Source organism: Barbus barbus (genome assembly GCF_936440315.1).
Source record: "Barbus barbus genome assembly, chromosome: 50".
In the NCBI taxonomy this organism is placed as follows: domain Eukaryota; kingdom Metazoa; phylum Chordata; class Actinopteri; order Cypriniformes; family Cyprinidae; genus Barbus; species Barbus barbus.
The window spans coordinates 11,693,326-11,706,614 of NC_136728.1; the positions used below are offsets into that span (position 1 = coordinate 11,693,326).

The window sequence follows — 13,289 nt, forward strand, 5'->3', positions numbered from 1 at the left end:
ATATACCACACCAAAGGCCCACAATAGAGCTATAAAACCTGTACTAAAGAGGAAACTGAAGCACAGGCCGATATTTCCACCCACATAACTGACAACTGATGCACAACAGATGATGAAGACTGATAAACTATGCACATTTCATGATATTCACTACTTTGATTGTAAACAAACATGAAGTAATAAAGCAATGACCCCTATGACCTCTTCTGGTTTCTTGTAGAGTTGAATTAAAAACCTAATTAAAAAGACCTTGGTAGAAAATCTTAGTGATCTAAAATACTGGTATTATGGGTAAGGGGAAAGTGGGGTGGGGGTTGCTTGGTACCATTTTCATTTTTTGTTGATTATCTCTGATGAAACAAACAAAGACAAACCAACTAGCTTCAAAAGAAAATGAAATGAAAATGAAAAACCAAGACAGATTCAATGACAAGAAATTTTACCTAGTTTTTATATACATATATTTTATACAAAACAAATATCTATTAATTATCATTGATCTAAATATCTCTCTAAATACTTTATTTAAATACTTTAAAAACATGTTTAGCTGAGGGGAAGGTGTTCATTTTTATCAAAGCAAAAATGCCCATAAAAATCAAAAAGTTAGCCTCACCTTGACACACCTTGAGCTTTTAATGTATTTATAGAATCAATGATTGTGGGTAAAGAGGGCAAAAACATTACATTTGTGTGACAGCACCTTATTACAACTCATGTGTCAATCAACCCCTGCAACCTATCAACCCCAGTCTACCTTAAAATTATGATTTGAACATTCAAAATGCCACTCAGTGGCACTCAATAGTCCCCACTCCCACCTCTCTGCCTCCCTCTGCCCTTTTCTGTCTCTCTCTCCCACTCACTTTTCTAAACTTGTTCCCAATTTGAATTAGATCCCTTTCTGCTCCTGACTCACACAGGGAAGGCAAGTAGTCTAAAAACACAGGATTTTAGAAATTTCCCAGCCGACAGATTAATGCAAGGCACAAGGACATTACAAAAAGCAAACAAGAAGGGACACTACTAGTTTGGTAAGTTTTTTAATTTATTTATTTTAGTTAATTATAATATTGCTTGAAAGCTATTAAATACATTTATACATACAGTATACACATATATATATATATAAAATACATAAGGCATAATACATACATATATATATATGCATCATATGTTTAATTTATTCATTTGTCTATTAAAGTTGAGAATTTTGCAATTTTGATGGTTACATGTCTAGCAACTTGTTATATTAATATTATTATTTTCTATAAATTCTATTATTTTATTAATATTAATATTCAGTATTTATAAAGCATGCTAATAAAATAATTAGTGGAATTAGTGATTGAATATTCAACATTCAAATTAAACTGGATGAATGGATAGATTTTATTAATATATAACCAATATTATACTGGCATGCTTGCCTTTTAATTTTAGGTAGCATCTATTCTTTTCTCATTTTGGGGAAAGTAATTAAATTGAAGTTTGAGTAACATGGGTGTTTGAGTAAGTAAATTGTTTCTTTCTGTATACAATTTCAGGGCAAGATGAATGTTGCAGGTTTATTAATTTGCATTTTAAATATGAGTTATTTTCTATCTTTTCATCTTGGATGTAAAAATCTCCTGATAAGGCTAGGCAAGGTGTGTCATAGGTAAAGATATCTTTCCAAAATGATTGCAAGTGTGCATACGAGTCGTGATCTGTGATCAAATGCATGCCTACAGATTACATGTAGTATGTCCATGATTAACATACTTTCACCGTACCATATTACAGTATTAGAGTTACCTGCCACTCTGTGTGTTGAATGTGGACAGTGTTCTGGTCCTGTGGCTCTCTTGGGGTTTTGGTGATTTAGGGCCTCCTGTGGAATACAGCAGAGTGTTTACATTGGCTTTAATGCAGGTCTGCGTTCATGAGCACAGACCACAGCAGGAACAGATCTCTGCTTATTGGCCTGTGCCTGATGGGAAGAGAACATACCACACTGGCTGAATGGAGATACTGTGGAAGTCCTCTCTCCACCCCTGCTTGACAAGACCAGAATATAGCTGTAGACATCATAAACAGCATCTGAAAGGCATATGTGACTGGTCATTTTAAAGAAGGCGGGACACAGTTCACAAGAAGTTAGCCAGTAGGCAGATATACTTTATAAAGAAAGCATTTGTATTCATATTCATAAAATGCAGTTGTTCATTTTGGTTGTAAAAAGAAATTGGCATCATTTATTTTCTGGACTAATGTAATCTTGTCTTCATGAGAGACTCACCTCAGACAGCTGTTAACATATTTCCATCTATCAAGTATATGTTGAATGTGGCGCTTCTCACCACACACAAACTATTTGCATGTGTGTTGGTGTGTGTGTGATTTAAAAAACGTTTTCTGCACAGAATCTATTAAAAACAGAATAAACAGTATTACATATTAAAATACGTGTACTGTTTTTCTCTGAGCGCAGTGAAAGCATGTTTAAGCACTCATTTACTTGTATAGGAAGTGGTCTTTTGTTCTTACTTCTGATCCTACTGGCATATAAACCAGTAAAACAGAAGTAAGTAAGGCATTAGAGGTGGGAGATAAAAAGCTACTTCAGGGCTGTGCCAGGATGGAGGTCTCCTACAGTCACTCAGTGCATTTAAAACAGCTTGATTCAGAAAACCTGAGCAACAGCCAAGAGGGAAAAATCTAAGCAAAGTAGTGAATGATGCACTGTGCTCATTATCAAACTGAACTTTAGAATTTATAAATCATACAGGGAAAATAGATTTATTTGGGGAAAAAAAAGATTTTTTTCCCAAGCAGATTTCACTGTAACCATTGATTAAAATTCAATTTACCAAGGCCAGGACATTTCCTGTGGCTCAAACAGTGAACTATTCTTCTTTAGAGAGAGACAGGGAGAAAGAGAGTGTACGTGTGAACATTTAAATGGGAGAGTGAATTAATGACGTCATGTTTCCAATCTATTCCAAATTTCCACCAGCAGTACAGTAACTCAGTCAGACCGTGTAAAGCCTCAGAAACAGGGAGAAACTCCCTTTGGAATGACTTGAGTGATTTGCTCAGTCCGGTGTCACCTACATGTCACACCTTTAGGGGTACAACAGCTTGTTACTGGGCCAATAGTCTTAAAGGGACATCTGTGTTGTACTCTAAGTTTCTAACAGGGGTATTAGAAACAAAGCTGTGCCTTTAACGGTACTATCCCTGTGACAATTCTTAAAAGTATAACTTTTGCTGTTTTTTTTCTGACAGCCTTTCTGACGGTTTTAGCTGCTTAGGCTTTAGTTCAGTGCATTATTGTTGAATATTAGTCAAATGTGTGTGATGCTATTTATATAATAATGTAAAGCATCCACTCTTTTTCTAAGGTGAAACATGTCTTTGATTTGGCTCCTGCTGTATACATACACCCATGCCATTTCTGGCATGATTTTGTTTGGAGACATGGCTGGTAGGTGAACTTCTTAGATTGCTAAGATTTACTGCTTTTAAGTGAAAGAGAATTTCAAAATAAAATTAGGCAATGTTTTACAGATCAGGACAGCCCCATTAGTGTGAGTATCCCTGTGGAACCACCACTGCGTCCCCTATTGGGGGGAAGCATGATTATACCTTGCTACTTCCAGGACAACACTGTCCAAGACCCTGGAGCCCCAACCACTGGACCACTACCCCACCGTATTAAGTGGAGCTACATCTACAAGGGCAGAATATCTCTTATTCTCGTTGCCAGTGGGGGTGTGGTGCAGGTTGAGACAGACTACGTGGACCGGGTTCATATGGTAAACTACCCCATGGTGCCAACTGATGCCACCATTGAGATCTCAGAACTCCAGTCCAGTGACTCAGGCACCTACCGCTGTGAGGTCATGCAGGGGATTGAAGATAACTATGATTCTGTTGAAATGCAAGTCCAAGGTAATGCACTTTCAAACTGTTCAGACACAAAAAAGCACATTTATTAAACATATAAATAACTGAAAGTGAGAATTAAATAAGTGGGTCTAATCTTTATAGGCATTGTGTTTCACTACCGAGCAATATCTACCCGATATACCTTGACATTTGAGATGGCAAAGGAAGCCTGCATCCAGAACAGTGCTGTTATTGCAACTCCCGCACAGTTGCAAGCTGCCTATGATGATGGATACCATCAATGTGATGCTGGTTGGCTTTCAGACCAAACTGTGAGGTAATGCGAAAAATATCAATATCTAATAACAACATAAATAAAAACCACTCACAAACATGGGTGGTCACGAGTAGGTGTAAAAGACGCAGTGAATACAATGGAAACAATACTAATATATTTAATAAACATTTAGTTAAGTTATAACTATAATAAGATTCTATGCAATTCTCCATAGGTATCCCATTCATGAGCCAAGGGAGCCTTGCTATGGAGACAAAGAAAATTTCCCAGGGGTACGAACATATGGAGTCAGAGACATCAATGAGACCTATGACGTGTACTGTTTTGCAGAGAAAATGTCAGGTACCTCAGGCAGTGTTTCCAAGCTGAAATGTAACTAGTTGGTGCATTTTTGCTGTGTTTTTACTTTATGGATTCTAATCATCACCCAGGCAGTGTGTTCTACTCTATGTCTGTGGAGAAGTTCACCTTTGCTGAGTCTGAAGACCAGTGTGCAAAGTTGGGAGCCCAACTGGCAACCACAGGGCAACTCTACCTAGCATGGAAGGCTGGTATGGATGTGTGCAATGCTGGCTGGCTAGCAGACAGGAGTGTGAGGTACCCCATTAACATAGCTCGACCCCAGTGTGGTGGGGGGCTTTTGGGAGTGCGAACAGTTTACCTGTTTCCAAATCAGACTGGTTATCCATACCCAGACTCCCGCTATGATGCAATCTGTTATGCAGGTAAGCACAGAGAATGTAATTCATATTTGAGCTGTTTTGTGCTTTGTTTGCTAAATCACTTCACATTTACACACCTCAGAATAATCATATCATAATGTCACTAAAGGAACAGAAACACAAAAAGAAAAAACTTATTTACTCACCATTTTATTGTTCCAAACTTCGGCATTCAAGGAGGTCTGTGTCCTCTTATGATTCAAAAGACCGTCAATTCTCACAAACTTTGTTCATTCTTTTTCAGAAAAAGAAGATAAGGTCTCAACAAAGACCTCACCATTTCCTAAAATATACACTACCATGGATTCCATGTTCAGTGTGGCTACAGTCACCTCAAGCCCTTCAGACTATACTGAAGAGGTGACCACAAAAGGGGAGGTCCGTGGCCAGCTGGTGACAGATGAGCCTCTTAACAGCACAAGCATAGAAAGTCCTCTACCTTTACCTCCCAACATAACTGAGGTTGAGGAGGACATTATTAATGTGGCCACGGCTCTGCCTTACTTGAGATATGAGATTCCCTTGGACAATGTCACTGCTGGTAAGTAAACTAAACTGGATCCAGTGTATGATATCAAACCACATCAAATTAGTAGTGTAAACACCCAAACACCACTGAAGGTAACTGAGCCAAAGTAATTGAGCAAAAACAAGGATCTGCAAGAGTTACAGGGACAAAATCAAAAGTGTCTTAACTGATTTTCAAAGCAGATGTTAATACCATCTGCAAACAGTAGAGTTTAAATATGGCCAAAACTTTCCTCGCCCTAGAAACTAAGGGAGTGGTATTCCACTATCGCGCTGACTCCAGACCAAGCTATGCTTACACCTTTGAGGAAGCACAAGTGGCATGTCAGAAACTGGGAGCAGTCATAGCCACCCCTGAGCTTCTTCAGACGGCTTATGAAGCTGGCCTTCATCAATGCAGTGCAGGTTGGCTACAGGACCAGACAGTCAGGTAAGCTTATTTTTTACAAAGTGCTGCCCTATATGTTCCTAACTGCATTTGTTTCTGTTGAATTAACTGGAATCCTGGATTAAATATTGTTGACACCTTATTTAGCATTCAACACCGTTTTCAGATATCCAATTGTGCATCCTCAAAAGAAGTGCTCTGGAGATCAGAAGGACCTCCCTGGCATACGCTCTTACAATGTTAGGCCTGCACATGAGCAGTATGATGTGTACTGTTATATGGACCAGATAAAGGGTGAGTAAAGGTTAATTCATAACATAAAAATTAACACCTTTTTTTTATCCTCTATGATCTCACTGTTCAGTCTCTATCCTTTAGGGGAGATCTTCCATGTGAGCTCATTAGCAGGCTTCACTTACTATGAAGCTGTTGCACATTGCAGAAAACTGGGTTCTACTCTTGCTTCAACTGGAGAACTTTACGCCTCATGGAATCAGGGTTTCCATAAGTGCAGTCCAGGCTGGCTGTCTGATCGCAGTGTCCGCTATCCTGTCCGCAACCCAGGCTTTGGTTGTGGTGAAAACAAGACAGGAGTGCACACTATTTATGCTCAACCAAACCAGACAGGCTTCCCAAACCCATACTCCAGATATGATGCATATTGCATCAAAGGTATAGCAGCTTTTAAGCCTGTATGTATGAGTTTGCAATGAAAGGCAAGACTAGGTGTTGATCTTGGAGATTCTTGTTTATTTTTCAGCAAATCTGTCTATGCTGCTTGATGAAGATATGTTGAACATTACAAAGATGGGGAAGGATCTTAACATGACAGACATAACAGAGCTGCTGAGACCTGGTCTGAGATATGTTGGATATCGCCACTTGCTACTGCTAATCTTTACTACATTATTGTCTTATTTAAGTATGCTAACACTTTGTGATGTGTGTTACAGTTCGTCCAATTGTCCCTCCCTTGCTTGTGGACCTGTCTGGATCTGGATCTGGATCGGGTTCAGGCTCAGCATCAGGTGATCCTGATTCAAGTTCTGGGTACATGTCAGGGAGTGGCATATCCAGTGGTTCTGGCCAAAGTGGTGGTGGATCAGGTCACCTTGTGAGGTACCAAGAAGGTGCAGATACACTCATGTGGCAGACTTCTGCCTCAGGCAGCTCTATGGAGGCAAGAGAAGGTAGTGGCAGTGGCAGTGGCAGTGGTGTTATCATTACTTCAGTATCATCAGGGGACCAAGAATCTGGAGAGGAATCTGGACTCTTTTATGAACAAAGTGGAGCTAGAGGCCTTCCATCAGGACTTGGCAGTGGATCTAGCGGTTCAGGAACAAGTGAATTCTTCAGTGGTGTGGAATCAAGCCTTCCATCGGGGATTGGCAGTGGAATTAGCGGTTCAGGAACAAGTGGATTCTTCAGTGGTGAGGAATCAAGCCTTCCATCGGGGCTTGGCAGTGGAATTAGCGGTTCAGGAACAAGTGGGTTCTTCAGTGGTGAGGAATTGAGTGGGTCAGGCTTCTCTGGCATATCATTTATAAACTCAGAAATGATAGATCTGACTGCAAATCCTTCTGGAGAACAGGAATTGTCTGGTGTTTCTCCATTTGAATTGACTGATGTTAGTGGTTTTGCCTCTGCTTCTGGCTCTGCGATTGGATCTGGCACCATCATTGACTTTGCATCTGGCTCTGCCATTGGCTTTGGATCTGGCTCTACTACTGGAGTTTCGGGTTATACCAGTCATCCCTCAGGTGAGGTATCTGGCCCCATACAGAGTCAGGATGGAAAGATTGTCATTCTAATGGACGATGAGGTCGAGTTGACGTTTAGTCCTACAATCAGAACAGAACAGGGTCGTGGATCAGTGGAGATCAGTGGAGAGGGCAGTAGTCAAGAACATTATGCTGAGGACCTCTCCATATCTCTTTCTAATAGTACTTCATATGAAGATTATTGGAGTGTCAATGAAACTGTTGATCTTCTACCAGAAACACATAAGCAACTTAATGTCATCACTGAGGCATTTGATGTGACTGATCAGTCACCACTGAACACAACACCACCCACCACTTCTATACTCATTACTTCACCTTCAGCTTTACTACAAACACCAAAAGCTATGGAGGAGCCTTCTGTAACTGATGGTAAAAACTGAGCAAAACTATAATTTTTATGTTATTTAAATGGTGTACAACAACATACTTTTTAACATTTTTAATTAAGATGAAAATGTCTTTAGCAGCTTCTGCTAACCCCTGCGATCCAAACCCCTGTGGTCAAGGTTTATGCTCTCTACAAGGTGGCATTGCAGTATGTCAGTGTCATTTAGGATTCAGCGGGGAAAACTGCTCAACACGTAAGTGAAAAGTCATGGAGCATTTTAACAAACATATCACGTTATGCATTTATTGTGACTTAAGGACAGTTTTAACCACCTTTGTCTTGCTGCCTTGTTACTTCCTACTGGCAAGTAAAGGAATAAAAAAGTGAACTTCACAGGGTTTTCTATTGTCTTGCATGAAATTATAAATCGTAGGGTACATTTATGAATGATGATTTTCTAGACAATTTGAAAGGAATATTTTTTACCAAGTGAAGTATACAGACACACCCTGTTCAGTACGTAGGGAGCCTGTCAGTCTTGCTAGTCTTCTATAACTAGCCACACTTAAAGAACACATAATAAAAACTAGTAAAATTCATTGTCTCCTCTGTGTTGTCAGCAGTACAGGGATGTGCTGAGGGGTGGATAGAGTTCATGGGCAGCTGTTATATCCATTTTGATGAGCGTGAGACCTGGACCAGTGCTGAGCAGCACTGTCAAGAACTAAACTCTCACCTGGTTAGCATATCCTCCCAACAAGAACAAGAGTTTGTAAAAAGTGAGTTTGATCTGAATTAATCTGAATTAAAGACATGTACCTGCTTGTTGATCTAAATGAAAGTGCTTATACATTTCTAAACGACCTAGATCAAGCTCGTGACTATCAATGGCTTGGACTAAATGACAAGGATGTGCAAAATCAGTTTCGCTGGACAGATGGAAGCCCTTTGGTGAGAACACCTTCCTCTGAGATTCTTTCCAAATTGAGCGACGACTGTGTTCTGAGGCATTTGCAGTATAACACAGTCTCATCCCAACTCGTCACATATTGACGCTTGGTTTTTGCGTCGCTTTTTGACGCTCAAGGTACCCCTTTCGCGTCACTTTTCGACGTGAAGGGAAGGTAATTTTTTTAAATAGTAAACACTTAGCGTATATTAATCATTTTTTTAAAAATTATGCCAGTACTTGCATCTGCCTCCTATATCTTGCGTTTTCTTCACAGATGGTAGGTTTAGGGGCAGGGTTGGGTAAGTCACTATTTTGACTGTTTACATTCAAAAATCACACCCCTACATATATGCAATAATGGCAACCTTATTATGACGATAAAATTCCCAATAGCGCGTTAGCATATCGACGCCGAAAAATGACGCTTCCCTTCACGTCGAAAAATGACGCTAAAGGGGTACCTTGAGCGTCAAAAAGCGACGCCAAATCCAAAGCGTCAATATGTGACGACTTGGGATGAGACCGGGTTGTGCAGTAAGTCGCCGTTTCAACCAGTGCTACTTTCTCTGCAGGAATATGAAAACTGGAGACCCAATCAGCCAGATAATTACTTCAACACTAGAGAAGACTGTGTTGTAATGATATGGCATGAGGGTGGCCAGTGGAATGATGTACCCTGCAACTATCATCTTCCTTTTACTTGCAAGAGTGGACCTGGTAAGAAGAGGTGACAGACATTAACTTCAGCACCAAGCCCGCCCTACCCAATTAGCTAAATGATATATTAGCCTATCACAATAGCTATTTAATAATACTTTTGTGTAATTACACACGTGGTCAGAATTGTTGGTACCCTTGGTAAATATGATCAAAGAAGGCTGTGAAAATGAATCTGCATTGTTAATACTTTTGATCTTTTATTTAAATAAATTCACAAAAATCTATCTTTTATTGGAGAATAAGAATTTAAAATGGGGGGAAATAGCATTATGAAATAAATGTTTTTCTCTATTACACATTGGCCACAATTAACGGTACCCTTTTATTCAATACTTTTTGAAAACTCCATTTGCCAGTTTAACAGCTCTAAATTTTCTCCCATAATACCTGATGCGGTTAGAGAACACCTGACAAGAGATCAGAGACCATTTCTTCACTCCAGATCCTTTAGATTCCCATCCCATCCCATTCCCAACTCATTTTCTACAGGGTTCAGGACAGAGGACTGGAATGGTCATAGTAGAAACTTGGTTTTGTGCTCAGTGACCCATTTTTGTGTTATTTTTTAGGTTTGTGTTTGAATTATTGTATGGTTGGAAGATCAAAAAATGGCCCATAAGATTTCAAATAGAGTCAGTCACTTATTGATTTTTTTTTATCTGTTGGTATTTGATAGAATCCATGATGCCATGTATCTAAACAAGATGTCCAGGACCTCCAGTATAAATATAGGCCCACAACATCAAAAATACAGCAGTATATTTCATTGTACGCATGGGGTACTTTTTATCCTTGTGTTCACCAAACCCATCTTGAGTGTTTGCTGCTAAAAAGCTCATTTTTTTGTTTCATCTGACCATAGAAGCCAGACCATTTGAAGTTCCAGTCGTGTCTGATAACTGAATATGCTGGAGTTTGCTTTTGGATGAGTTAGGATAATTTTTCTTTAAACTCTCCCGAACAACATGTGGTGATGTAGGGGCTGTTTGACTATTTTTTGGGGTTTTCTGACCCCGATACTCAACTATTTTCTGCAATTCTCCAGCTGTGGTCCTTGGAGAGTCTTTAGCCACTCAAATTCTCCTCCTCAACGTGCATTAGGACGATATAGACACACATCCTCTTCCAGGCAGATTCATGATATTTTCTGTTGATTGGAAATTCTTAATTATTGCCCTGATGGTGGAAATGGGAATTTTCACTGCTCTAGCTCTTATCTTAAAGCCACTTCACTAATTTGTAAAGCTCAATTATCTTTTGCTGCACATCAGAAATATATTCTTTGGATTTTCTCACTGTGATGGATGATTAAGGGAATTTGGACTTTGTTTTCCCTCCTCTTTATATTTCCGTGAAACAGGAATTCTGACCACGTGTGTATCAATGGACCATGAATACTATAAACTTAAAGGAACTTATTTTTTCTTGTTTTAATAGCAAGAGAAATGTTTTTGCCGTTTTACTCTTTTTTACTGTAGTCACATGTTCATCGCCTCCTGAAGTGAAGAATGCTAGGATGTTAGGTAACAGCAAAGATCGCTACCCAGTTAATTCCATCATTCGATACCAGTGTGACAGTGGATTCACACAGCGCCACCTTTCAGTGGTACGTTGCTTACCTGACGGTCAGTGGGATGAGCCTAAAGTGGAATGCATAGGAGGTAAGTATACACCACACACACTAGATGACAAAGTTACTATGTTATGCTCTGTAGTGTAAAGTTCCAACAACAAAAGTATTTGTGTTACCTCCCTCAATAGGCAAAACAATCAACAGGCTACGGAAAAGATCCCTCAAGACACGTCCCAAAGCAGTCACTAGTCGAACATGGAGGAAAGTCCTCTAAACAAGACAAAAAAACCCCCACCTCAAAACATCCAGAGGACTGTTATTAATAAAGATCATCTGTACAGAAGCCTTGTTTACCCAAAAAATCTCAAAGACAAGGGAATAACTTATGTAATGACAAACTTTACTTAGTCCGTCTGGCTGATTGGTTTACAAGTGCTACTCAGAGCTCTGTTTTGTGGAAAAGAAAGATATCTGGGTTTATTTAAATAGGATTTTATTCCTCCTGTTTACGTAACTTCTGGGCCACAGGAGATTATCTAATCTAAAAAGAATAGACTAAATTTCACAGAGCCCCCCTTGAGTTTTCACTTTAATTATTACATAATCACCACTTAGTCCCTAAAATAAAAGCAAAGCATAGGAATTTACTTTACCATTAGTGCAGGTCTTAAAAGGTTTCCTCCAGGCCACAAAGTAACACTAATGGTTACCTGTGTGAACAACATTTTCCCACTTTCTCTCTAACAATTTGCACAATCCAAAACTGTGATGTGGCTATGTATGTTCAGAATGGAAGACAAGCTTACTACTTAGTGAATATGGCACAGTTTGCTGCCTACAATGAAAAAAAATTGAAAGGGTAGGCACTGACATGACCATCACATGACCTATTACTCAGCATATGAGCGACGACGACAAAATTTGCATACTCTGCACAGTATACATACTACATACTGCAGCAATAGTACAGGTAGTGTAGAATTATGCAAAATAAACATAGCCTTTACACTCCCCAATTTCGCCCCTATTTCATGCTTAATGTACTACACTGATGATTGGAAAATGCACATTTTTGAATATGTAGAAACACAATAACAGTATCGGGACATTTTTTTGTTTTTAGTATTGTCGCATACCGTTTGCATTTGAATGTAAGTGTTTGTATCGAGCTCCATAATTACCTTAGCTTAACTTTTCATACATTTACATGTGGCAACATTGGCCTTGCATTCCTTTTTATTTTATACAATTTCAAAGGAGGACACAAGGGGTTGTGGGCAATATTAGCCCAAAGAGCACAGATAAACCTGGCATACTATTTAGGGTAGACAGTATGCGATGTGAACATCTGTGCATTAGATAGCACAGAAGTAATACTGTCTGAGTACCTCTGGGGAACAATAAAGTTCAGAACAAGACAAAAGGCTTTAATGACCACAGCTGGACATAATTACATTACAAGTACATTAGCATTTCAAATTCTTTAATTAAGATGTGTCCTTTTATGTGTTTTGTTGTTTGTTGTAGATTAAATGTCAAGTTGTATTTCTGTGAAACTGTGAAAGATAAATTCCCCAGCTTTTTGCTTCTGATTCTAGGTCAACTTGCAATAGTATACAAATGTTTACTCAGATTAGAAAGATTTATTAATTCACAAGTTCATATGATTCGGCTTGGCCTCCATAACAGATTTAAGCTCTAATATTGCCTATAGAGACAAACGTAAATTTTTAAATGAGACAGGATTTTTTAAATTGCCTAAAAGAGTTTAAAAGTCCATACTAATAAGTCAACACACATGGTGTGTGCCACAATGTTGATTGACAGAGTCAATTGTTTCCAATAGAGCAATTTCTCATTCATTTTGCACTCGTCACTGTCAGCTCTACACTGAGCTCATATCTGTCTTAATAGTGCCCCTAAAATAAACAGACTAAACGTGTGAATAAAGTCTCTTTTTTTCCCTTTTAATAGCAGAGAGTGGTATTAAAGCTGAAATGTGTCATTTATTTGCCACTAGCATCAACTGGATTGCAATATAATGGCTGTTTTCAAAAATCTTTTCCAAACATTCTCTCCCTCTGCCATTAGTCAAACAAACAGACAGTCCAGCCCACAATGTG

General features: G+C 39.0%; 1 protein-coding gene across 2 annotated transcripts; it reads left to right on the top strand.

Moving 5' to 3' along the window:
- The first annotated feature begins 917 nt into the window (after positions 1 to 917).
- LOC306868219 (aggrecan core protein-like) lies at positions 918 to 13,141 on the top strand. Of its 2 annotated transcripts, none has more exons than XM_079414300.1 (18): positions 918 to 1,034; positions 3,387 to 3,469; positions 3,553 to 3,936; positions 4,036 to 4,210; positions 4,386 to 4,513; positions 4,603 to 4,896; positions 5,138 to 5,434; positions 5,665 to 5,851; positions 5,976 to 6,103; positions 6,188 to 6,481; positions 6,570 to 6,665; positions 6,763 to 7,962; positions 8,058 to 8,174; positions 8,545 to 8,700; positions 8,790 to 8,872; positions 9,446 to 9,590; positions 11,072 to 11,254; positions 11,355 to 13,141. In XM_079414300.1, exons 2-18 carry the CDS (start codon positions 3,394 to 3,396, stop codon positions 11,438 to 11,440), a joined length of 4,029 nt encoding a protein of 1,342 aa, XP_079270426.1. In that variant the 5' UTR covers positions 918 to 1,034; positions 3,387 to 3,393; the 3' UTR covers positions 11,441 to 13,141. The 2 variants fall into 2 exon arrangements, with proteins under 2 accessions (XP_079270426.1, XP_079270427.1); XM_079414301.1 differs by having other exon boundaries at positions 8,061 to 8,174.
- Positions 13,142 to 13,289: the final 148 nt, after the last annotated feature.